This window comes from Heliangelus exortis, chromosome 4, assembly GCF_036169615.1.
Source record: "Heliangelus exortis chromosome 4, bHelExo1.hap1, whole genome shotgun sequence".
NCBI lineage: Eukaryota > Metazoa > Chordata > Aves > Apodiformes > Trochilidae > Heliangelus > Heliangelus exortis.
In genome coordinates, this window is record NC_092425.1 from 27,567,491 (window position 1) to 27,595,147 (window position 27,657).

Below are 27,657 nucleotides of genomic sequence, written 5' to 3' on the forward strand. Positions count from 1 at the left end.
AGGCAAAAAACTTCCTTTGGACAACACTGAAAATGTCCTCACTGATTGAGAGAAGCTCTGCACATATACTGAAGAATATAAAAGACATTGCCAAGAGACCTCAAGAAAAGACAAGGTTTTACATTGTGTTACATGGATGTTACACAGTAAGTAAGTCTCCGCCTAGGTCAAAAAAAAAAGCCACACCTCTATTTAGCCCCACTAAAAACTGTAGAGCAAGCAAAGCAACAATGCTTTTTTTGCTTTATTGCAGTTCATTTTAAATAAAAATTACAATCAACTTTTCATCCTTCTCAGAAACCTTGTCATATTGAACATGATTATTTTTATTTCTTCTGCAGTGTGTTCACATAAGTGTCTCATAGCAATAACAATTCAGAGGTACTTGACTATTCCCTTTGTTAAAGCACTGGAGTGTATGATGTCCTGTTAAGAAAGAAAATCTGTAAAAGTCACTGCCTTTTCTCCAACATTATGAACATTGTCATCTGCAAATTGTTCTAATAAAACTAATTTAAGAATAAAATGTGGAATAGCTGCAGATGTAAATAGTGTTTTAGTAGAGTAAAAAATGCAAATTCTTTGAACACAGTTACTGCATAGCTCCCAATTAAAAAACACATCAGTACCATTCCTATTTTGAAAAGACTAAGGCTGAGCTTTTTATTGTGATAGCAGCAGGACTACAAAATGCACCATGCATCAACAGGTCACTGACACTACCACATTAGTTTGCTTTGTCCTAGCCACTAAAAAGTGTGGAAGTCAGCTTGCCCATGACTGTTCCAGTGAGCTCCCAGGAGAGGTAAGGGATCACATCTGCAGCCTAAAGGAAAGGTGAATAGATTCATTCATTCCTAGATTCAATCTAGGATACCTTCAGAAAGCTGAAGAAGTTATTTCCCAAAGTTCCCACCCTTACTTTGCTGGGTAGGCAGCAGGTATCTGGCCCAGATAGATCCCCCTCTCACAGTGATGACAACTCCTTAAGGAGTTACCAGACATTGTTACACAGACATTCACAGTGTTAGGCAGCAGAGGAGTCACCCATCCTTATATAGGGTATTCTTTGGGCTGCCAATTCAGTTTCAAGCAACAGACCTTTCTTGTTAGTCCCAATGATGTTATTTTCCCATTTTAATCTGTCTGTTTAAAATATTTAGGAGTGCTCATGTGGAAGTGATGAATATTCTCATAATTATGTCCATCTTTATAAGATCCAAACCTAAAAAAAAAACATTCAACAAGTAAAATCATTAGAACATGATTTAATCCATGCAATTAAATCATACACTTCCTACAGTATAATTAACACTTCTTCTGAATGTTCTAGAGAGCTTATTTCAGGGACAGGCCCCAATCCTACTTACATATAAATCATAATCTATGCATGATATCTAACTACAAGTCTTTGAGTATAATGGAGACACTTAATTATACTGATTGGACTAGTGCCATAGGAGCTCTACAAACTGAACTCCATGTGTCAAAGGTGAGAGGTGCACTTGTCTAGTTAAATCCTCTAGTTAAATCCTATTTTTCTTTCTACTGACTTCCTCAGACAAAATGTAACCCCCCATAGTATCCAAATAATCAGCCCTATTGTCAGCCCCACTGCTAATACTACACACCTTACTTTTGAAAATTATGGTGAAAACTGTGATTTTTCACACCATATTTAAAACTAAATTTTTACTATGGACTATTACAATAGATTGATTTGCAAAAGTAAAATGTAACACTTACTCAAATATCAGTCCTAAATAACATTTAAGAGCAGAGCCACAGTATTTCAAAAGAACTAAAGTTAATTGGAAAAAGTTGAACCCGTTCCTAAGGGGTATAATTTTTTCTGCCTACAGACAATGTAAAAGAAATAAGGACAAGAAAAATCAACTGAGAAAAGCCTGTATATGAATCTCAACTTCAGGCAAGTTTCATCATGTAAAAAAGACTGAGCAAACTCCTGCTGAGACAGGAAGCCAGTTACTGAGTGTCAAATGAAAAGTGAGTAAGCTCAACTGCTAGGTGTATAAAATAAATTAATATATTCTATATTATGCATGTTAGAAGTAGTAAATATGATATGGTGTTGCTGGAAATTGCCTCTCAATTGCATCATCCATCTCAAATATCATGACTCTTCCACTGATATTCAGTGGAGAATAAATGTTTTTCTATGTATCTCTCTCCTTCAGTGCTAGTGAAAAAATGACAGAATTCTAGAAATAGTTTGTTATGTAAAAACCGAACCCTTTTTCTTCTTGACATATATAATATGCTGCCTCAGGCATTCTCCTTCATTTTTGCTTCAGTTATAAAGTTTGTTTTAAAATGGTTATGCAAAGAGTATTTAATGTATATATTGTATTTTGTGTTCTAAATACAATATAGACCCCAGTATCTTAAGACCTCAGTACTCAAAGTGCTGAGAAACATGGGAAATCTCTCATCATCTACAAAATGAGTCACCAGTTGGCAAAAATCCCTATCAAAAACCTCAGAAATTAATCACCTGGGTAAAATAATCATTACCATCACTTTATCCTACAACAAGGCAGACTGTTTTTCCCAAGGCACATGGCAAGTCAGTTGGAAAAATGGAATTACAAATCAGAAGTTCTTTCCTCCTAATTTTCTCCTCACTTTGGTAGTGACCAGTACCTCCCTCTTTAAGAACAATTTTTTTCTAGACTTCTGTTTTACAAGATGTCACATATATCACATCCTTAATTCTTATGAGATTCACTCACCTGGGATTGAAATGTATGTCCTCAGGAACCTGGCTGGGATCAGTGACAATTCTGTCATTGTCAGCATATCTATCCAAGTGTTCCGGGATCCTAAATTTGGCCATCTGGACTTCTGAATCACTTAAACCAGCATGAGATATGCGGGCATAGCCCAGCCTTTCAGATGCAAGAAGAGTTGGTTTGAAGTATCTCAAAGCAATTTCACCACATTCTTAACTCATCTCTTTTTTCCTGGAGTTATTTAACCCATCAACCTAACTTTCCGTTTCTGTGAATCTCACCTTCAAAAACTTAAAGTGCTCTGTAAACAGGAGCACCATAACACAATGTCACAAATAGAAAAACTGAGAAAGAACCAAGTGTTTGACAACAAAAGAAAGTTCCCAATTTAGAAGCTTATTTGTAAAATTACAGTTTTAGAATATGCATACTGGTATAAACTCACCAACTTTTTTCACCTAAGAGAGTTTGTTATTCAAGAAAGGAACTCAAGCATCAATGGAATAAGTAATGAGCAGAATTAGGATGTAAATTATGGGTTTGTTGATTTTTTGTTTATTTGTTCTGGTTTGGGTTTTTTGTGGGGGGGTTGTTTACTCAATAATGTTACTTAAAACAGCTACCTAGTTCACTGGTTTTACTCCTGTGTACTCCGCAGAATTTGTAGTTTATTCAGAATACACTGAATTCCATTCTGGTACATACATCACCAAGAGAATGATTTTCAAACAAATTGCTATTAAAAGATAGGAAGTGCACAAGACAGTGCTTCAGTATGGGCTTACACATTTAAAGTTTCCACTAAATCCAGCAGAAAGCTTTGCTGCATTAGATCAAGATTTTCTTCCTACATACCCTACAATCATAGGCCAAAATTTGTATTTTCTGTGTCACATACAAATTGGGCCATGGCCTTCATATTTTAGAAAGAAGCTGCAAAACCAGAGCTTTGGAAAAAAGTGGGTTTGTGTTACCAAACCACATTAGATCTGAAGGCTTTTGACACAGAAGGATGAAACCTGTAATAAGTTTTTTGAAAATTCTATTCATAAACACAACAATTCATCCTAAGGTCCATATTTCATATTACATCATGATATATCTAATTGTCCATACCTAATTCTTTATGTAAATAAGACTTTCACAGTTATCTACAGAAGGGTGTAAAACTGATTGTCATAAAGGTATTTAAAATGGATAAAACTTACCTTATCACCCCACGATACATAATATAGCTGCACCATCTGTCACGATCTGTACTGTCAATATCCTATGAGTGCAAGGGGAAAAAACAAGAGAAATGAATAAGGCAACCTTTCCTTATGAGCAGGCCTGAAATCAGAAACTGAAAAAATGTGTAAACTTGCTGCAGAAAAATGTTTTGCCTAAAACACTGTAATAAGGTAGAAAAGAAAAAGCTCAGTGTTAGGGACAAATCAGACATTTTGACATCTTCTGACAGAAAACTGAACTGCAGAACTCATTACTAAAATAAAAGAATCACAGAACTAAAGGATGGAAGAGATGTCTGGAGATCACCCATTCCCAAGCACAGACTCAAAGTAACTTCAAGCAGGTTGCTCAGAACCTTATGTGGCCAACTTCTTAATACCTCCAAGGATGGAGATTTCACAACTTCTCTGGGCACTGTTCTAAGGCTTGACAACCCTAACTGATTATTTTTTTATATATATACTTTATTTCTACTGTCTAACAGGCATTTATTTCTCTTGTGGCAGCTGCTGCCCACTGCTTCTTGTTCTTCCACTGTGTAACTCAACCTCCTCTATTACGTGTCATGAGGTAGCTGAAGACTGTATTTGAAAATATGCATGTGTTTTCTGATATGCTTATTTCTAAGTTACCAAAGCTGAATATTTCAAATAGATATCCCTAATTACTAAAAGAAGAAGTATTTTTACATTACCTGGACATTTCCATTTTCTATTAATTCAGTATAATCTCTGGATCCAGGAGCTGAAGTGATGTATCCTAGAAATACAACTTGCTCAGAGCTCGTCTTCAGTAGGTTTGAAACAGCTATAGCCTGGAGTTTTCTGTCCAAGTCCTCTCTGGAAGAAATGAAAGACTTTAACACATATGCATTTTAGCTCAAATTCTTAGTGATGTAAGATTGTAAACCAAAAATTAATCCAGCACCTCTTTTATTGCTCAATATTACAGAGTAAAAAAGTTTATAGAAAGCTCACCAAGTCAAAATTATCATTATGTTCAATAAAAGCCACATGGTCATGGTAGATGTAATTAAGGTTCTCTTTCTAACCATTACAGAACAACTTTTTCTATTACTGTTTTGGTTTCAATACTGATCTCATCATTAGGAAATGTGAATGTAAGTGCTTGGGTTATCTAAGGCTTTGTCTCTGCCTGTACCTGAAATTAAATTGTGCTGGTGCAAAACAAAGAGTTCACATGCTAACAAAACTTACCATGGGCAGATGGTGGTAAATATGGTCTTAAAGCCTGGGATACAAAATTTATGAAATATAACTTAAGGCTTATGTCATCCCAGTAACATTACTTAATGACATATAGCAGGAATTCTGCGTGTCTTTAACAAGATTTACACAACTGGTCCAACAAGTCCGTATGTGGAGACGGGTAAAATAGTGCATTAGATCCTATTCTCTGTCCTTGGATTTGTCATAATATAATGTAAAGGCAGTTCTGATTTTTTCATGTTAATAACTTTAAATAGTTGTGTAAAGCAAGTACTCTTCTATGGTCTTGGTAGACTGCACTAAATACCATTGAGACAGGGAGCTGATTTTGGAATCTGTAATTGCAAAAGGCGACAAGAATTTAAATGCAGCTCTGCTTTCAGGCAACAGGACTTCTGACTGAAGCAAATGCACTGGGGAGAAAGAGCATGCAGACAGGAGACAAAAAACCCCAACCATTTACACAGAACTCTGACCAAAGTATATGTGAAGTTGACTGCTCGGCTATCTGCTCATTCCAGAACAACACCTCTCAAGAAAATGCAAACTTTTAAAGAACACATTTTAAAGACAGTCTTTAAAAAATCCCTAGTTATCCAGTATTCTATAGTTTATGTTAAGCAGCAGATGAAAAAAGATGGAAACCAGGCAGTTGTGTGCACCATTTAATTACAAATACATTTGCCTCAAAACACAATCTAATTTGTACTTGTTTCCCCTGCGTCTCTTCTTATTTTCTCCTGCATCTTGATCTCATTTCTCTGTGAGGGGAGAACACAGTGCTACTTTCTTCTATTTTGACAAACAGTTTATCATACAGGCAAGACTAATCACCTGCATGAGGCACACAATGAAATTCCCCTCTAGAGTTCAAACGGAGTGGGTTCTGGTAACTATACATTTAGTAATAGGGAAATCTATAAATAATTTGTATGCTTGGAGCACAGCTCCTGCACAGAGGAAGGAAATAGGGAAGCTCAGTATGGGATCAAGAGGATTTATAGTGCTTTCTGACCATTTTCTTTTTGTTTTACATTCTGCACCCAATCCATAAATTTTCTTCTCCATGAATTACAACAAATAAAACAAAGTCCAAATCCATTATACACATGTAATGAAGACATTGTTTTAGAGAACTGAAATATATACCCTAATATTTTCCATCACATATTTGAATTATTGGTATAATTCTTCCTTTCAGAATCCAGAGATTAGTTTTTTGTATTTCTAGTTTCACATAATCAGAAGGACACTGGATAGTTTTGTTGCTGTTTCAATGCTGCCCTTTCTCAGAGGTTTCAGAATTGTTACTTTTTACTTTAATTAACATCAATTGTCCTTTAATCCTATTGACTGTAACTCTACCTATCTGCACACAATGTGGAGCATAACAGATCTATTCCACATGCAGCAAGTCAGACAGATGTTATGCTGCACTCTGATGTATCTGTAGCCCTAATACTTTTTGTAAATCTTGATCATCTATAAAAACTCAGTTATTATGAGATAAGTTTTGTGTAATACATTTGTCCCTTTTAAAAAATGCTGCAAAATTTTAATTCAGTAGCTATGCCATAGTATTTCCTCCACCATGCCTTGCTAGAACCAGTATTACAGCAGCAGATTTTTAAAGGTACAAAAGATATCCTGGAAGTTTACAAATTACAGTTATGTTACTCAACTTTGCAGGACATATGTGACAAGAAATAAAATACCCACTCTTCATTTCCAAAGTGGGCAACAACAAAATCAACCAGTTTCCCTGTGAAGTTGACAGTCATGGAGATGGCAGGTGCAATCTCTCCCTCTGGAGATGGAAGGAGATGGTGGGTAGATTTTACAATTGGATACCTTGATAGCACCATAATCCTACATGAGCAGAGAGAAACAGTTACATGGTTTTTCACAAGCATCACAAGTATGAACATAGAGGATAAATGTTAGCAGAAAACTGGTCACTGGACCTACACCATCAAACCATAATACAAAACATCACTAGTGGATTTTTCTGAATTTAGGAGATTTTCCTCTAAAATGTTGCTTAAGTACATGTCTAAAAATGTATTATCAAATTCATTCCAGTACTAAGACATACAATTCCATATTTGTGAATTTGTACACTGAGCCTCTCAAAATCTGCATCTTCAGACAAAACAGAATTTTAAACTACCAGTAATTATAATTTTTTTTATTAGAAGTAGAAGAAGGTAGAAATACATCTTTAAAGCTTCTGTTTGCAATCAACCTTAAAACCATTTTGCATTAGGTTTTTCAAAACATTTCAGAAAGAAAATTTCAGCGAATGACTCCAGATCACTTAATGACACAGGGGCTGGAAGAGGAAAGTTACTAAATTCCCCTCACATATGGCAAAAATTAAATAACCACTGTGACATCACTGGGGAAGGTCTACCTGCCACAGAGATCTGCATATCTCCCTGAAAAACAAGCCACATCATAAGCAACTCTTCTGGAGGGCAACGATATTCCAAGGTATGCAACTGGGAGGTGACCAATCATTAAAGTAAAATCAGACATAAAAAATCTGGTCAAAATGGACATGTACCTTTCTATACCCATTTCCCACTACAGAGCCCAAGATGGATTTTATGAATTCAAAATTTCTAATAACTCAATTTTCCAATTTCTAATAACTCAATATTTCCAATATTACATTTTTAGGCCTGAAATCTAAAGTTCTCATAGATGAAAACAAAACAACGAGAAAAGGGAATCAGATAAAGTACTTAGAATGAGAAAATTTCATCTGCCCTGTGATGCTAAGGAACCAAACTGTTTTCAAAGACTTGCTCCGACAAGCAGTTACAGTGATAATTCCAATTATACTTTGCCCATGTTCTAGTGGAGTTAGTATTGTGTAGGGTATTTACATTTATTTATTGCCACTGTGCATGCAAAGTTGACTCACCCCCAGGTGTGATCTCTTGTGCTTGGACCAAAATCTGTATAAAATCCTAGTTTTTCTCCTAGCCACATTGTTGGATCATTGTTCCCAATGAATGGTTTAGAGGCATCACTCTCTATAATAGTGATAAAATCTGCATCTAAAATGGGGAAGAAAAAAGAAAATCTTTCAAAATCTAGAACTGTGACTTATAAATGTGATTTATGAGTGACTACATAATGTCATCATTTCCCTTTGATTAAACAGGAATGGATACAAGCCCTTCAGGAGTCAACCAGGGCAAATCTCAAAGCTGGCAACTAAGTCACGCATGAACTTTCAGTCACTGCAGGCTACTCAGCCTCTGATGGAGAGATACTTAGTGTCTGGGTGCCATACCCCTCCCTGGTCCATAAGGGGACCCAGACCAGACTGGGCCTGCACATACCTGGTGTGGACCATTTCAAAAGCACTAAACATAACAAACATACACAGCTTAACAGCACAGTAGCAAGTCTACTGCTTTCACCTTGATGAGCAAGTGTTACACAGCACATCGGCACTTCCCTTCATCTACTAATCCTGTGCTGCTCTGGAGGGTCCTGTGCAAGAGGGAGAAGGCTGCTGCTGACAAAATGATTGATCAGCCCACAGCAAACTTGTGCTTGCCCCCAGGCAGGGTAACAAACATGTTCCCAGCCCTAGTGAATTGTTGAGTGTCAGCAGCCACCCCACTTTCTCAGGGCACTGTGGTCCCTCCACCTTCTGGGGTGTGGATTTGTCAGGGGAACATGGGAGGTTCCCCTACATTTTAGCTGCAGGATACAGCAAGAGCCATGTAGTTCCTCCAGGAACTGGCAACAAAGAAAGATCTGCCCCTGCCTGGAGGGCAGTGAGAGTCTGCCAGCAGGTCACAGGCTGGCTGAACCATCCAGGCTCAGCTTGAGCAGCAAGCAGATCAGTACAGCTGCAGCAGCAGCAAGTGACTGCTGTGACTGTGCCCTTCTTGCTGTGACTGTGCCCACCTTGCAGGGCTCTCCTGCTCTAGAAGTCAGATTGAGTCACCACTTCATCTCCAGCCTCTCTGTAAGGAATTAAGACCGCTCCATCCAACACCAATCTTGCTATGTATGATTTTTTTGCTTTTGAAATGTCTTATTTAGCAGTATTAGCAATGTTAGCGGGGAAAATACTAGCTCATAGTACTTTTAAGAGGATTTCCAGATTTTTGCTTCACATAATTGGCACACATGCTAGCCACAGAAGCAACTACTGGAACCATTGAGAGTGGCTGATGTTGGTTCCCTTCACAGCAGAAAGGAGCTCCTGACACAAAGGCTTTTTATTACATGTTGCACTATTCCAGCAGAGACAGGATGAGCCCAAGGAAAGCACACCACCACACCTTTAAAGCCAATCACTATGCTGAAGAAGTTAGCCACCCTTTTCTCAGTGGCTTTCACAATCAGCTACTCTTCTTTAGCAAACATTTTAACAATCTCCAGCTTAACTCTGAATGCATTAATGCATTTCCTGGAAACATTAATGTGGTATTTTATATAACAATCTATGTGGCACATAAAAATCCATAATACTGCTCCCAGCAATCAGGAATTAAGATTTATTCATTTATATTTTTTAATTCCCTGCCTTATTGACTTATCAATTGCTTCTTTTAGAAGTGATACTTCATTACCACAAAGAAATGCTCAATGGACATAAACAGGTAACCAGTTTCTAATATTAATGAATTTAAACTATATGTACCAGAAATAAATGCATTCACTACAGTACACAAATAAATATGCAAAGATCAAATAAATATCCAGGCATGAGCTATGGCATCACATAGGTAGAAGAATGCCACAAATTTCAACTTGTCAAATGTGCTGGTTGTTGTATCACTATTCAGTGTACCTAGCTCAGCCCTCTGAACCTTTGGCCATAGGACAGTGGAGTGAAGGATGCACAAATCAGCCACTTGGCTCTTGGCTAACTCCTGGGCATCTCTGCCACAAAATCAAATCTTGCACAGCAGCATCTGTGTTTGTGCCTTCCCACTGCTTGTGTCTGCCAAGCCTGAGCTGCACAGGGAAGCCCCGTGGTGCAGTCACACCACAGAAGGAGAGGAGAACAACAAATGCTTGAATGGCAGCACGGATGATTCCTCATCTCCTGAACTCTTTTAAAACTTAAAGTGGCAGCTGTATGGCAGAAAACAGGTAACACCTACATGCACCAACTGTCAACTCTTATCTTTGGTCCATATTCTGCAATTTCTAGACCTAATTCTAAAAAAAAATTCCTGTCCATGAGCAACAGGTTAGACACCCTTATTTCTGATAAAATCATGATAACTCAACCAAGTTACAATTGCAATTTTTCTTTTATACATTGCTCTGGCTCAGGGATGGAAACAGACTTCCCTGTTTCTCCTCACACATCTTAGTTTGGGGCATTTTAATTTCATACCCTCTAGGAATTCTATAGTGTTTCATATTAAAAAAAAAGAGAAGTTACAAAACATTAAATTTTATCTAAAAGGGTATTGATCAGTATTACATTTATGCAAAGAATTTCTCTGTAGACAAGTAACTCATCAGCAACAGAAAAAAAAAAAAAAAACAAATAATAAGCAAAGTGTTTCCTCCTCAAAATACATTTTCTTTAAAATTGTCACATCTGCAAATAGATTTTTAACCAAATTGATTATATTGGAGCAGCTCACAAAATCAGGAAAATGCCACTAGACACAGGTTCTTATGTCAAGGCAAGAATGGACTCAGTTACCCAGCAGGTGTTCTTGCTTCTGTCTCTTCAGGTGAACCCCCTCAAATATAAATGAAGTGGCAAAAAAAAAAAGGTTACCTGTTTGATTAAGCAAATCAGCTGATCTTTCCAAACTAGGCCATCCTTCATTGTCATAGGCAAATCTAAAAGGCCAGATCATAGCAGAGAAGTCTCTTTTTGGAACCTCAAAAAAAAGTAATGGAAAAACAGTCAAGTACAATTTGACTTTTACATATTAAACTTTTGCAGTCGACAAAATCAGATAGACATTTCCATAAAAGACACAGAAGAGATTTTTTTAGCCTATATATTTTCCTAATAGCTGTCAGGATTACAAAAGACAATGTATTTTTAATAAAAACCAGCTATTAATAAGAGGAGAAAAGTCATCATAGTTAAAATTAATTTCTACAATTAACTGTGAAAAAAATTCACGAAAGAAACCAAATTTTTAAATCTTTTTTAGGAGCAATTTTAAGAGGAATTATAAGGAACTACAAACCTGGATAAGTTCTAAAAAGAAAGCCATGTGTACATGTCTCTGTGCATGTGTCAGTACCCACATGTATATGGGTGCTTATATACACACACAAGTGCCACCAAGCCCTTACCAGCTTTGCTGCATCTTTTCCTGCATTTGTCATCAGCAATGTCCCTAACAAAAAAATTACCAACAGGAATACCTGTCAAGAGCAAGTTCCAAAAGACTATTTCTGAACTCTCACCAAAAGAAAAATGTCTAATTCATAACTGCAATCAACTGCATCAAAAAAATCAATTTTAGATGAGTAATCAATTAAATCACAGAATAGAAACATGTTAATTTGTATCTAATCAAAACAGCTCTCATTTTGAATTAAAATTACTATGTAGGCAAGAAATGCACTTGACAGCTTTCAAGTAATCAAAATGCTAAACTTAGCATCTTAATCATTACTATCACTGCAATACCTGATTGTTTGCCCGTTAGAAAACTGGAATCTTCTAATTTTTATCCAATTTCTATTACTAATCTAAGTCTAACCTCAGTCAACCAGCTTTGCAGAGAGGTTAAATTCAGAGTTATGCATATAAATATAGAAACATAGAATTCCTTCAGCTGGAACGAACTTCAGGAGGTTGTCTGTTCAAACTTCCCTGATCAGTCTGCTAACAACATTTTTCAGTAAAGTTTTTAAAACAATTTAAAAATTCATTTTTCCTTCATGGCAGACTATAAATCTCCAAAGACCCAGATACTTCCTGTGTTAAACATGAATTTACAAATTAAACTTTTTGCATTTTCATTTCTGCATTAGTTTTGCTGAATGCTTGGATGCTGGTACAAAGATGTCTTCAGCACAAACCAAAGCTCCTAATATCCTAAGATATTACTGCATATTTAGAAGTCACCATTTTCACAAGCACACAACTCACCCCTTGGCCCAACTTCTTGTGGTAAGTTTTATAACGTAGACCCAGTCCTAGCAAACCAACACCAACAAACAGCCACAATACTTGAAAGAAAAATACAGGAAAGTTGTTTTTAAAACAAGATAATATAATGTTGTTGCAGTCAAACAGAACTGAGTACACTGTTATTCAAAGGTGTGCTATTTCTTGAATGGGAAATGTCTACACTTACATTTCCAGACATGCCAGCTATAGCATCATTGAAAAGTAATGTACTTAAGAGTACCTATATGCCTGCAAAATATCTACACGTGTGCAAATACACTTACATTCTCCAAAACACAACAGGCTGAGCAGACATGCCAAAACTTTCTGGAATATTTATGTAAAAATGATACCTACTGAAGAATTTATTATAGGAAATTAATAAGAGCATCATGTAAACCTTTCAGTGTTTTCCTCTCTGTGTTCCAGGTATGCATTTGTAGTGTACATATTTTATTTCATATTAATACAATATGTGGAAGAAAATTCTGTTTACTTTGCAAGCCTTTAGATGTCAGAAAGATGTGGTGTCTGCCAGACACAAGAACAGGCACATTCCTGGGAGGACATTGTGGCTGCACTGAATGCAAATTCAGAGCTTTTCCACTGCTTCTGAATAACTTCAGTGGACAATTAATGACTCTCAGGGGTTGGCACATTGTAATTTGATGATCAAACCCCTCTGTAGTTTTTTTCATGTACACAGTGGCATATGCTATATGCAATTATTTCAGTATGAACTCCAGTTTATTCTTTCATCAAATCTTTAAACACATATACAATTATTTTCATGTAAGTTTTCTGGATCAAATTTGTGTAAAATTTAAATAAATTCTGATGATATCAAAAGAAAGTACACACTATTTACACTAGCAAATGTCAAGCATTTTCATACTCTGCAAGATGCAAAGATTTTTAAAGGGAAAGCCAAGAAATAACACAAGTCAGGGCACAATGAGGAAGTAGAAGAGTTACTGTTGCAGTGTCACAGAATTAGCTGGTTGAGGGCTGCGCTTTGTGACAGACAATATTTTGAAGTATTTAGTACTTTTGCAAAAGGTTCTTGAGTAGCAGTAATATTCAAATCACATACATTGGAGCTCACATTGCCTGTAACACAAACTCTCAGGACCACATTCTTCTGGCTGCTGAGTATATGGGGTAAAGACCTTCATAAAGATTTCAGAAATAGCCCTTTAAAACTGGTACTAGGGCAATACCAATAACAAATCAGGCTCTGAAACTAGCAACAAAAAAACCCATTTCTAAAACATCTGAGAAAACACTGCACTGCACTACTCTTTTTACTCAGGCAATATCCATAGAGTAATGGAAGAAAGCAAGTAAAATTATACTTACATAGTTTAATATACTTTTTACTCTTTTTGAATAGTGGTTTTTGGTTGCTTTTCACTTCAAAGATAGTGCTAAGGTCTTTCTTCGGTCCTGTCAGAAAGCCTACTCCAATACATAACATTATAAACCCTGTAAAATATAAGTCATTATTTTTTTTCATAGAGCTTTAACATCTTAAGCATTGCTTATAAATGCACCATTTATCAACTCTCAGCTGTTGTGTTACATTCAGCCTTAGGGCTCCAACAACAAAGACAATTCAAAGCATAAACACAGATAAATTCCATGCTCAATGTAGGAATGTAGGCAATATGAAATCTATTGATAGAGAAAATCCTCCTTATTGTCATAGTATTCACGTCACCTACACCTGCAGCATTTCAAGAATTTTTAATTAACATCATTCTACTTGTTGATATAAGCAATTGCTTCCAACAAAATGAGCCAGTGACATTAAACATGCCACTAATGTTAAATATTTTTAAAAATATTTCAAAACAATAGGATTGCAATAAGAATTACAAACTAAAAGGTTATTTAAAATGCCACTCAATTACTGAAATGCAGATATTTTAACTCTGCTGGTACTACTGAGTCCCACTACTGCAAATTTTATCAAGTTTCTTCTGTTAATTAAATATTTGCTTAAGGGCTGTTAATGCTTTGCCTTCATCCATTCATGTACCAGTCGGGAAAACAATAAAACCAAGTATATTTCAGTCTGAGGCCTAGAAAATCTCCCAGCAGACCTCCCCACTGAGGTGTATTCTAACACAAACTTCTGCAGAACCTCAAGCACCCTTAGCCAGCACTTGCAAGCGAAGACTGACTGGCAGTGCAGTTTCAGGGTGTTTACATCAAACAGGGTAGCACATAGGACATGAATTACACTAAAAACACTTCCAAGTCCCTACTGACAGCTACAGCTCTCAGCTTAGCCCAGAGCTTTCAGAATTTACTGGAATTAACCTGGATAAGAGCAATTAGGTTACAGATACATATTACAGAACCTTAAAATAACAGCTTGATGAAAAAATACATTGTTGACTGTAGATGTCTATTCTCTTTGTAAATGTCATCAAGATACAAATAACACCTCTCTATTTAGTACCTACAAAAGCAATTGCTCAACAGATATTCTAAAACAATGAAAGCAGATTGCAGCAGGTTGGAGGGCCAGTTTAACATGGCAGCATAACATTGTGCTCCAGAGCCAACAGAAGCAGCACTGCTTTTTGAGAACAGACAACAAAGCACACCCATAGATGCATTTCAAAAAATAGTAACTTCAGTTCACTGCCTGTTGCAATGCACTGTGAGGGTATCTTCTCAATAGTTAGTTCAGACTAACAGCACAAGCTCTTTTCCCATCCCTTGCAAGCCAAAGGATTCAATTAGAATGGTTTGGGTTGAAAGTGACCTTGAAGATCATCTCCATCCAACCCCCTCCATGGGGCAGGGACACCTCCCACCAGACCAGCTCAAGGCCCCATGCAACCTGTCCTTGAACACTTCCAGAGAGGGGGCATCCACAACTTCCCTGTGCAACCTGTGTCAGTGTCTTACAAACTTCACATTAAAGAATTTCCTCCTAATATCTAGTCTAAATCTCCCCTCTTCAAGGGAGACCATTGCACCTTGTCCTCTTGCTACATGCCTATGCAAAAAGTCCTGCTCCAATTACCTGTAAAGAAAATGTGGTAGCATAATGAACTGGGTAAGTGCTCTGCTGGATAAATTATATGTTCTTAATATCTTTGTGGAATACTCAATGAAATATAGAAGTCATATTTTAATTCAGATTTATAGTTGAAGATTAAATAACCATTACAAAGTATTTTCTTATCACCTTTAGTCATTACATGAGTTGTACTGATGGTCTGCAAACCAGGAAACTGGGTGTGGGGCAGTGAAGAAGGGGAAACACAAAAAACCTTTCTCAAAGGGAGACTGATTCAAATCCATAGAAGTTGATGGAAGACCAGGGATTGGACCACTCAGCCTTATGTTACACCACAGTGAGGCAGCAGAGAAGTTTTGAATATAATGATCTTACTTTCAATGTCACTTTTCCTGGTGCAGTTTCCTACACAAACTGTAGCAAGAGAAAGGCAGGATATTGGACAGGATGAGAAAGCAAGAAATAGGACTTGCACCTGAAAGAAACCAGAAGAAAACAAGTAGTTTGATAGAAAGCCAAGCTGCAAGGGAAGAAGCACAGCAACAAATACACAATCTCATGGTATAATTTGCAAATCTTTAATAAGCAATGAGATGGCATCAAAAAGATGGGCACTGGATTCTCAGAGGGAATATAAATTCATGTAGTGCCATCAGCTGAGATGGGTTCAGTTCAGGTTTTTTTTATCAAAGTTGGGGCCACCTCTCTGTTACCATCCAGTAATCATGCCAGGTGAAGTAATCATAAGTGTGTGTTTCAGGGGAAGTGACCTAGGTTTATGTAACAGACTTTCCTTTGTCAAAGCATTACTCAAGGAAGGATTTGTCACTCCTCTTCCACATGCTTTCTTCATGTAACTTAAAAAAATAAAATTAACTCAGATAACTGTTTCTATGGCCCCCTCAGTGCACATGCAGAACAAAGAAATCTGCAATAAATGTAATGGAACTCTCCTCAAAATATAAGAAACTGAAACCTTGCCTGTGATTGCTGTAACATATAAAATACACGTGGAAAACGGAAGTGACAGAAAGTGGCTGCAAAGACATTTTTGTAATCTAAAACCACTGGAGCAACAAGTCAAGCATAGTATTCATTATTCAAACAAAATAGGGGATAATACCTCACATTTTAGAATGTGCCACACACTTATCCCAAGACAATATTTGGCATGGGTTTAATACAATTACTGAAATATGCCACTAAAACACATTAGTACCTATCAAGAAAATAACTCTGGACCCAAAATTAGAAAGGGTTGGTTTCATTTCCACCTTCCCACATTCATCAAGGGATCATTTTGTTAAAACCTTCTTCCTCATTGGCAAATACCCAACCCTTTCTTTCATTCATCTCCTGTTTGCATGATCCTGACACTGCAGGGTTATTGGCATTCCTCCAAATATGCTCATGTGTCCACACAAAAATGAAGTTCAGGTCTTCAATGCATACTACCTAGATCAGCAGGATGCTGCACTTTGCTCCTCAGAGCAGAGATAAATAAAGCACTTAGTTATGTCACAGTCCCAGTTAGAAAGCCTTCAAAAACCGCTGAACTTCCAGAAACTACATTGCTACCTGAGGTACCACACTGCTATCTGGGGTAGCAGGCATTCAGGCATATTCACACCTGGCACACCAGACACATTTTTAGGGTGACTGATTTGCAGATCCCTTCTTCAGGTGTATTATCACAGAGATATCAGAGTTTTTTTCACTTTGTCATTCTCCCTCAATTGAGTTTCATTTTGTGTTCACATTTAAACTATTTCTAATAGTAAAGAAAGGTGTAGATTATTTTTTGCGTGTCTCATTTCTCATAGAAACTGTTACCATAATAAATCAACTAGAAGCCAACCATTTGGAAAGACTATTTTATATAATAGGTACATTTTAAACATCTGGCTGAGGCTAAAGCAAGCATATTTGTATTTGTTCATAGTCAGAAACATACCTAAAAGAAGATGGGAGCTTTCTCTAGCATAAATTCCTCCAGGTACAAATTTATAAGCTGTGCACCACACACAGAAGAACAATTCAAGAACATAGGCAAACATGGCTGTGCTCATGGCTTTCCCAGGATGCAGACAGCTGATGAAGTGTCCAGCCAGTTGAGGCCACACACTCATAGTAAAAACAGCAAGAATGTTGCCTGCAACAGCAGCACTCCAGGTGTGTAAATAAAGGAGACCGGCTGAAGATGCTAAACCTGTGAAGGGATAGAAAAGAACAGAGCAAGTCACAGTCAGGTACGTTATCTGCCACCTTCTTTTTTACATTCTGTCTAGGAAAAAAAAGAGGGTCTGGGAAATACAACTGTGCTTTGCAACCATGAGATCTGCATCACTAAGACAGTCAGTCCCAATAGCCAAAGTCAGTCTCTTACTTTTCCCAGTACTCATTCTTGTAAAGATTGCCAAAAAAAGGACAGCTGAGAAACATCACCAAGAGGCAAAACTAAGCAGTTTTTCTTACACAGACTTCTCCCAGCACAACAGAGGGATGATGCAGTTTTTAAGAGATCCTTGATTTACCACACTGTCTCTGACTGATGGGATTTGATCCCAAACAGAACATGGACAACCATAGAAACTCTCTGTAACAGGTAACAGGATGACTTGATTTTAAAATTAATTTAATTTACTCTTACGAATCAAAGTTCTGAACACTTCAGAATACAATGCTTGAATCAGCTAAAGAGCCATTCTGTACTTGTTTTAAATTTGCCATGTGTGTGCATCAAAAATCAAATGCTCATATTCGCATTAAAATCTGCACACACATTTCCTAAAACACCTGTACCAAAAGGTAAACTATTTGGGTAACTGATGCTAACATTTGTGCCTTTATTATGACTTTCATGATATTTGGGATTATATATTGGTTCCTGAATACGAAAAACTCCTTTTGCATTAGATTTCTGTCTTCAAGGTTGTAGAAAATAGCTTGAAAGTGTTGGCTTGTAAGTGCTCCAAGAGAGAAGTTTAATAAGGAAAAAGCAAAACATAATTCATCATTTCCTACAGTTTCTGTATTTTGGCATATACCATGCTTTGTCTTCTTCATGTAAGCATCTTCAAACAATTAGCTGGGGCCAAAGAAGAAGCTGATTTACAGTTTTATCAAACAGCATTTAAACCACTGAATTTCACTCTGATGGGCCACTAAATCAAGCTAAGCTGCACCCATCCACCCACACTGAGGTGTGGAAAACACACCTCTCCACAGTTCAAGAGCAGAATTATTTCCATCTCTTTTCTACTTGCTCCATGCCTAGATTGCTTCACAGCACACCTATACTATCCTCCCGAACACAGATGTCCAGACCCAGAGCTTGAATCCCTCTTCCCACCACCCAAAACCCCCTCTATGTAGACAGATTCACAGATGTACTACTCCAGCAGAATTCCTCTGATGTTCATACTGTTTTAGTGCCTGAAGATCTTGGAAGGTAAGGAGGCAGGTGGCAAACTTCTCTCCACATGAACTGCTGAGTGAATTGCAAGTTATTGTGCCTCCTGTGGGATCGAGAGGCTTGTGTCATCTCTAACCCATTACTCCAGATGTAGCCTTACAAACTGCAGATGGTGAGAAGTGAGGAACAGAACCTCAAGAGGGGCTTCTGAAAATAACAACTCTGCTCTGCAATGGCCTGGAGGTTTGGTCTGTAACCCTTACTCAGCTTGATCAGATACTTATACTACAGTCAGCAATATAGAGAGATGCTTTGATTAGCAATTGAATTTCCTGAGATGTCATGTACAGTCAGAGGGTTGGAGTAAAGGCAACAAAATAATATAAACAAAAATTCAGGTCAGGATTTGCACCTACCTACAAGAAACCAGGAAAAACTGGTGACAGTAGACCAGCTCCAAAATGAGAGCATCAATCCATGAGCCAGGCCCAACAGAACTGTACCGCTAATGCAACAATGGTGAAAAAGAAATCAAACAATAATATCATTTTATAAACACCTGGCTTTGAAAAAGAAATGTCTAGACCTACAGACAAGGATACTTGGTAATAATTTATAATTCTTTTCTTTTAAACAGGGCTCAATTGGAGCTTAAAATACCTTTACCTCATATTACGATACATTTTATCCCCTTTACTGGACATAAAAGCCATCCAGTTGAAATTAATGGCCGTCTATCATAATGTTTAAGTGAGTTATGTTAAGCAGCATAAGCACTCCACTGAAGTACTGGATAGAAAAGGCAAAAAGAACTCACAATAAAATGATAGCAAGGGATCCACCACAAAAGGAAGTTTTGTCTTTGGGTAAAATAGTGGATCCTATAACACCTAACAATGCTATCAGTTTTGGATGGTTCTTGTGCATAACTTCAAATTATTAACTACCTCCCCTGCCACTGTATCTCATTGGTTTAGCATAACTACTCTGGTCTTCTTCTAGGATAGCAAACAGTGAGTGACAAACAGCATTAAGACTAAACTCTTCCTTACTGAAACTTCTACAGAAGGATATGTTTTAGTATTGCACACAGTTCATTTTTTTATCTTCATGCACCACTGGCATATGCCATTTAGTACCATCTCCTCTCAAATCAACTGTCATATTCATTTGCTGCAAATTATAGATGCATTTCACTCGTAAGCCCTTGGACCTCAGTCTGAATTTAAAAGTTTGTTTTTCAATATAAAAATTATTTTATTGCTGAAATGAAAATAATTTGGTATGAAAAAAATTTAAGATTTTTGAGTATAGACACAATGCTCAGAAGTATATGAAACAAAGAATTAATCTACAAGTCATCAGTGTGAAGTACATTGTACCCACTTGTAAGTTCTTATACCATCGTCAGGTTGAGTTCAAATTTGTCAACCACTAAAACACCAGCTTTTGATTACTCTTTTGTTTAAATAAGAATAAGAATAATAAGAATAATTATGATGATAATAACAATAATGATAAAACACTTACCCATATGGATTAGGATCTGGACCTGTATGTGGATGTCCACTCACTGCCCATCTAGAAATTAGTGAGACCTCCCCAAATATCCACAGGGTGAGGAACATGAGGCTGCCAAAAGCAGTCCCTGACAAAAACCAGTGAGAGTGGGAAGCACTCCCTCTAACTGCATTACCAGTTTTGTTTGCTTCTTGTTTCCTCTTGTCTCCACCTAGAATACAAATAGAAACACAGCTGAACAAACTGTCAAATCCTATTAGGAAGGGTTACTGAGAAAAAGAGAGAACCAAGATCACAAAACTACCAGAATAAATTAATGGCTTAGACACAAGCCTAACTTGTCTGATGATTTGCAGAAACACATAAGACAAAAAATCTTTAATAACGTTCTTAGGTCTGCCAGGAAAAGCTACGCACCTTATGTGTAGAAAAATGGCAACCTGCCCACATGTTTTGTCATACTACTGGAATAATTAAATTGACTTTGAAAATCAACAGAAAAGTTATTAGAATTTGTTCAGGGGTTTCTGCTCACTGAAACTCTAAACCCTGATAAGAACAAAACCCGACACTTTCAAAGAAGCTGGAAATTAACTCCCTTCCTTCTCTTCTCCTTTTTCCATGTACTTTAGATGCCCTTCCATCTAAGTAGAAAGCAGCACCTTTAATTATGGAGATATTTTGCTTTGCCACTTAGGAAGAACACAGCTTCCTTTCCTAATCTCCTGCAGTACAACTCCTTCCTAAACTATGATGAAAGCTCAGGCTTAATTTATGTCATCTAACGCAGGTCTACAAACAATATACATGATGCCAATTTATATACACTTACACATAGATAAGGTATTACCTTTCAATTAATTCACTACGGTTATACTGAGAAGGAAGGAACTTCTGAGGATTTAACATGAGCTGCCTTACCTAACCAACTCCACCTCACTGTGTTCCTTGGCAATACTACCTTCACAGTTTTCAAGTGTGCTTAGCCTAATGCCAACCCCTACTGCTGTGTATTCTGTCCAGACACTCCAAGAATTCAGGCAAATTTTAACCAGGACAATGTGTCCTCTCTTCAAATTCTTTCTGTCTATTTTGCCACATCAGCTGTTCCTCAGCTTTGCCGTGTCTCCCTTTCTCTGTAAAGAGATATGCACTGACAGGGAAACTCAAAGAGCAGACTGAATTAAGAAAATAACAGAAATACCACAGATGTTTCATGTTAGAATGAGGACAGCCGATTCTAGTTTTATTGGTCTAGGTTATGCCTTTGTTTGTGTTACTGTCACATTACTGATACTGCAATTAGCTGCCAGTTCCAACACCAGCTTGCCATGGCTTGTATGAACTGTGGTACCAATTCTGACATGTTATGGGCAGATGGAACTACCTCGTGGTTTCTAAAATCTACATCAGATCTAAAACCAGATTGTACCGGGGAAAAAACCCACAGACTCTAAACCCAGCAACACATAGGCAGGTATTCTGTTTTAGAGGCAGGATGTTTTACTAACTGCCATCTTTGCTGTAATATGCTTACCTAAATAGATTTGCTCCACTGCTGCTATAAAACCAATTGTCAGTATGACAGAATTGGCAGCTCTTGAGCTCCAGACTGGGTTTAGGGATGTATACCAGATGCGAAGAACAAGGAGTATTATCTTGCCAAGAATGAAGCCCCATATCCTGACAAATCTGTAAGAATCAGTTTTTGAAACAGTGGAACATGTGAGAAAAAAAAAGATTTTAACTTCTCATATAAACCCCCCACCTTTTAATATAAACAGATGTCAGTAACAATCCCATCAGTTTAAGAAAATACCTTTGTAAACTGTTTCCTGACCACCATGTTACTGTTTGAACCAGCAATGAGGAGGAAACACCAGCAGCCAAGATGAACAGTCTAATTGAAGCATTTGGTGCCTGGTATGATGCTAAGCTTCCTACAAAATAATACACACATAAAGAGGTTGTTTCAATGGGCAAGAGAGATCAGGCAATAAGGATTTCTTGTGCATCAGTTCAGTCTTGTCTGTATTTGGATGGCTTCACCAGTCATCTGAAAATACATAACATTGCAGCTTTTTTAAGCAAACCAAGGAAATGTAGGTATGGATGGAAACTGAGTATACAGCATTGCAGCAGTTACCCTTTTCAGGGGAAGAAAAAAAACAAAACCAAGCATGACACAATTATCTAAGACTGCAGTGATTACCTTAATGTAGGTATATATGGATACTGTAAGAATGTATGGATAAAATATCTAAGCCCACATATTCCTGAACAGTGCATTTACGTAACTCAAAAGTCGTAAAATTTTATGTATGGTGACTGCTTACTTTTACAGCTCTTGCTTTGTGTGGAAAAAGCCATACCCTTTGTAGAAAGGAGCTCTCACCATAAATTGCACAAGGCTTAGTTAGGAGGCAATTGCTTTAATGGGTGTGAACAAAGCTTTTTCTGGCCCAGTATCTGGTCTTGGAGAGGTCTCTAGCAGCCTGTGTCATCTTGTTACTGGAAACTGCCTCTTCCCCAGTCACCAACAGAGATCATGCACATGAACCTCCACCATTTCACAGGGCACAGCGACCTCACTTTTATCAGGAGTTTTAAACTCTGATAGCAGGTTTACAATTCAAGTGACTATGGGTCCCACACATTCTCCTAAATCCAGTCAGTGTGGCAGAATCTGCCACAGGACCAATGACAAACAGCAGAGAAGCAAAAACATTTTGCTGACAGCCATTTAGTGAGTATGAGTCAAACTTGAAACAACATTAAGCAAGGAAGGCCAGAAATGAAGCTGCTGGTTCTGGCAATGTCTGCTAGGAATGCTCCAACTGTTCATTTGCTCATTCTGCTCAGAGTAAAAGATGCAATGCTTAGAACAAAGGTGCTAAATGAAAACAATGTGTAGTAAAAATGTACTTGAATGGACTTGATGCAGAGATTGCATGCACAATGCACACAGATTTCTATCACTAAATTGTACTTAAATCCACAACTCTGCCTCTTCAAATAGTTCAGCACTTGTGCTAGCCAGATAAAATCTATCATGGGTTTGCCTACTTACAGTAGACACACCTTTTGTTGCTGAGCAAATACACCAAAAATGTAAATATATCTATCCAAACACAAACATTTACTGTGCATTGTTTGAAGACGTAGATTCAAACAGACACTACCATTTTGGAGGTTTTTTGTGATACAGAAATTAAAGCAAAATTTTTTGAGGATAAAAATTCCAGAAAAGGGCAAAAAGAAAGAGAATGATGAATTAGGGAAGAGCTTTTTCTATCAATACAAAAAAACTCCAGCCCCCTAAGCATTCTGGTTGCATCTACTTATGAAGATTTCTTGATTGTGAAATTGAAGACTGAATATTTTCAGTGTAACAATGTAGAAAGTGCATGTTGTAGATTGTTCTGTCTGATGTTGCTCAACATCATGGCCTTTCTGAGAAAAGAAATAGATCAAAAACAAAGAAGGAAGAAGTGTCTAGACATGAAGAAGAAAAGAAAGCAGGAAGAATTGAGGAACAGAATAAACAGCAGCACAGTATGATACAACAGAAATAATTTGAAAGAGAGAAAGAAGAGATGAGAACTAAGTAAATGGAAAGTCCTACAGGTCGGTGTTGCCTGTGCAAGGACGTTTGGATAATGTAAGACCCTGCAGTAGGGAAGGAAGAGTGAGTTACCATTGGCTGCTAAACTCCTTGCTGGAGACACAGAGGGTGTGGAACATGCTCTTACATCTTACCCAAATGCTAAAGCTCCCTGTAGGACACTAGGTTGGGAGAATACAGAGTAAATACAGCAGAGCTGGGAAAGAATACAGCACACACTTGCCAAGGGGTGAACAATAGGAGTGTTTGGGAGATGGAAAGAGCAGGGGCACATGGTCACTATGGGAACAGTTCCTGTAAAGGCAGGAACAAAGGGGAGGTCATACCTGCATATAGCAAAGCTCAGGTTAGCCCAAAAGTCAGGGTGTGCACAGCTTCAGTCTCCCCATGCTCTGGAGTCCTTCTATAACCACTTCCATAAACACATCTACTGCTGAAGGTGCTAGGTTTTTGTCTGTAGTTAGTATGTTCAGGAGCTTATGATTCAGGTGAAGCAAACAGGCTTTACACACTGTTACAGACCTGTCACTGTGTTTTACTTAACAAAAATTACACATATCTAAGCAATTCCCATTTCTCTTGGCAAAATGAACTAGTAAACATAGCAAGATGATCTGAAAGACTAACCTTAATTAATTTTTGTGTTACCATGATATCTGCAGCAAATCACCTTGAAATTCTTACACTCATTACTAATTTCTGAATTAGCAGATCTTGCAGAAAGCAATGCACTGAGCATTGCTGCAGAAAGCTGAAATGGAAAGACTGCTCACTGAAAAACTTATTACAAGAAAATAAAAAAATTACAAGGACAGATATGACAGAAAGAGTAGAAAAAGAAAAGAACACGGTAAAACTATACTTCATCTAAACCAATGAAACCAATGAGCTGTGTTCGGTTCTAGTGTCTTTTTAGGATGAAGAAAAAAAATTCTTTTTAAAAATAAAGTCATGCCATGAAAATAAATATGATTATCCTATTTTGTCTTCTACTAGTAAAAGAAGACAATTATATGGAAAGTGTTTCCCTGATTACCATCTTATACTGATAAATGAGGATCCAGGAACTGGTACTTCTGAAAGACACCAATCAGCAGCGCTTGCTCTGTAAGAAGGATAGAAACCTTTGTCTCCCCTAAATTAATCCAGATGCTGCAAACTCATTAAAGATAACTTGCTTCTGAATGCGGGTGTAGCTGCCAAACCTTCTCCCAACAAACCTTAAAATACTTAATGTTTGAATCATTTAGCAGAAGACCAAAGAGGGAATCCCAGAAATTCATGGTTTAGGGAGGATCATGTGGGATAAGCAGTGAGAAAATATCTTGAAGATCAAACTTTCTTCCCATGCAACAGACAGAATGAGAGCCATCAACTCACAGGATGAACCTATAACCCCACCAATGTGCTACAGGCACATAGACAAGTTTAGCAAAAAACAAAAAAATATTAACAAAAATTAAAACAGAAAAATGTGCTTCAGGAACTATGTCTACCAAAAGGAACACTTCACTCACAGCTATTATTTTCATGATAGCCCCACAATGTTCTGTAACAGATTGACATGGAACACAGCTGCCCTGCTCATCACTCTGCAGTATCAAAACCTTTTTTCCTACTGGGCATGACTACTACCAATTTAAAAGCATCTAGAAACAAAAGTGAAATAAGATTTGTCTTTAATTATGCAGTACTTGTCTAAAAACCAAAACAATGGATGCAAACAATATTCCTCTGATCATATCCAAAAGCCCAACAGCAAAAGAAAAGCATGAGTTTGGGAGAGCAAGAACTTCATTTTCTTGTCTCTTTTCACAATCACTTGAATTTTGAGGCAATTTGGGATGTTTATTTTTATGCATTATAACAAGAGGGAATCAATAACTCACAGTCCATACTTACCAACCATAGTCAGCCTCAGAAGGGATAGGATGTACTTATTGTTAGCCAGCCTCCAAAAAGGGCCAATTACCAAAAATACTGGAGAAAAGAAGGCAACAGCAGAAACTTCTAGACCTGTGAGTGCCAATGTCTGAAGGGGGAAGTAATAGATCATCGGTGGCAGTGCATGGTAAAGAGACCAAGAAATGTAGCCTGAAAAAAAAAAACCAAACCAAAAAAAAAACCCCTTAAAACCAACTCATCATGTATTTTCAACAGGATGGTTTATGGTTTGCTGATTACTTAAACATACACCGTTGTACACTTCCAAATGTAGAATATAAAATTTATTTGAAAGTCGTTCAGTTAACAATAGCCATCCTCTGTGAAGAAATATTTGCTATTTTAAGTTAAATAAACACATTTTTTTCCAGGAAATAGCATGAGCAGAAGAAACCAGTTCTTCTTGCACTCAGTCGTCCCTACTTTGACCTCCAGTGAAGGAGTGCTCAGCCTAGGAAAGAGTCAGCATTCGGAGGAAACAGTGCTGGCTACAGAAGTAAATCCACTCACATTTTCAAGCGCCTTTGAAGGCAGACGGGTGGCTAAATGAGCTGTGCTAGAAAATCGGTGCTCTGCCTTTGAAGCCACCTTATCCAGGCACCCTAACGCTGTGCTCCTGCTATCTGCCACACGTTTCGCGGGCGATGCAGGCAACACGGAGCCCGCAGCCCCGCCGTGTGCCCCGCGGTCCGGTGACCCCCCGCTCCCCGCGCTGCCACCGGCCCGGTTCAGCTCCGCACCCGACCCGCACAAGCACCCCGCCGCAAGCCTGAGGCTGACCCACGGGACAAGAAGGGGTAAAATCCCCCAAAGAAGAACACCCCCCAGAGACCACCACTGACCCGTTTCCAGCGCGGGAGCTGGAAGGTGTTCAAGCACCTTTCACGGGCAACACCACCCGCAGCCTCCAAGACCCAGGGCGCTACGGGCGCCGGCCGCTCCCGAGAAGCCCCCAGTGCCCCCCCGCCTGCCGCAGGGCTCCCAGACAGGGCTGAAGGAGCCCAACCGGTGCCGTTAATCGCTACCTCAGCCGGGCAGCCACCGCCACCTCTCCCCCCGTCCCTCCTCAGACACGGCGGCCCTGCAGAGCCCCCCCACACCCTCAGCCCCGTCGGGCGGCACCTACCCAGGAGGCTTTCCGAGAGAACGGCCTTCCACAGAGAGAACATCGCCTCACGGTGCTGCCCAGCCTAGCGGCGGCTTTGCCCTTCTCCTCCGCAGCCGCGTCCCGAGTGCCGGGGGGTGTGTGTGTGTGGGTACCGGACCCGCCGCCCGTCCCCGCCTCACGGAGCCCGCCCGGCACGCAGCACCGCCACAGCGCTGTCTGCCGGAGCGCGGACGCGGGGGAGCGGCGGCGGAGCCCCTGCCCCCGGACAAGAGAGGTGCGGCCCGGGGCCCTGGGGCGGCTCAACCCCGAGGAGCGGCTGGAAGGAAACCTCCCTGCCGGGAGGACAGGACTGGCTGCGAGGAACATCTCCGGGCCGCCACTGTTCAGCCCACCGTGCCGGGCCACCGGCCCATCGCTGACAGGAGTGGCGACTTTTCCTTTTCAGAATTTCCTTTTCATTGCAGTGCCCGGGATGGCGAGGGAGAGGAGTGATCCCCCCTCCCCGGGCCTGCAGGGCGGCTGCGGAGCTGGCTGAGCCCCAGCGAGGCCCCACAGACCCTGTGGCTGTGCGGTCACAGAGGTGCTGGAGGTGTCAAAGCCCGTGCCGTGGTGGCACTGCAGCTGGACAGGGTGGTGCAGGTGAGGTGGCTATGAAGAGAT

General features: G+C 38.8%; 1 protein-coding gene across 1 annotated transcript; it reads right to left on the reverse strand.

The window, feature by feature from the left end:
* Window positions 1-226: 226 nt before the first annotated feature.
* On the reverse strand, window positions 227-27,643 carry CWH43 (cell wall biogenesis 43 C-terminal homolog). Its single transcript, XM_071743550.1, has 16 exons — window positions 27,016-27,643; window positions 25,848-26,039; window positions 22,140-22,260; window positions 21,858-22,012; window positions 20,330-20,531; window positions 19,216-19,304; window positions 17,339-17,593; window positions 13,707-13,832; window positions 12,327-12,406; window positions 10,989-11,094; window positions 8,145-8,280; window positions 6,935-7,084; window positions 4,681-4,825; window positions 3,962-4,023; window positions 2,754-2,909; window positions 227-1,225 (listed from the first exon to the last, which is right to left on the reverse strand). The coding sequence occupies exons 1-16, from the start codon at window positions 27,056-27,058 to the stop codon at window positions 1,138-1,140; spliced, it is 2,106 nt and encodes a 701-aa protein (XP_071599651.1). The 5' UTR covers window positions 27,059-27,643; the 3' UTR covers window positions 227-1,137.
* Between the last annotated feature and the right edge of the window lie 14 nt (window positions 27,644-27,657).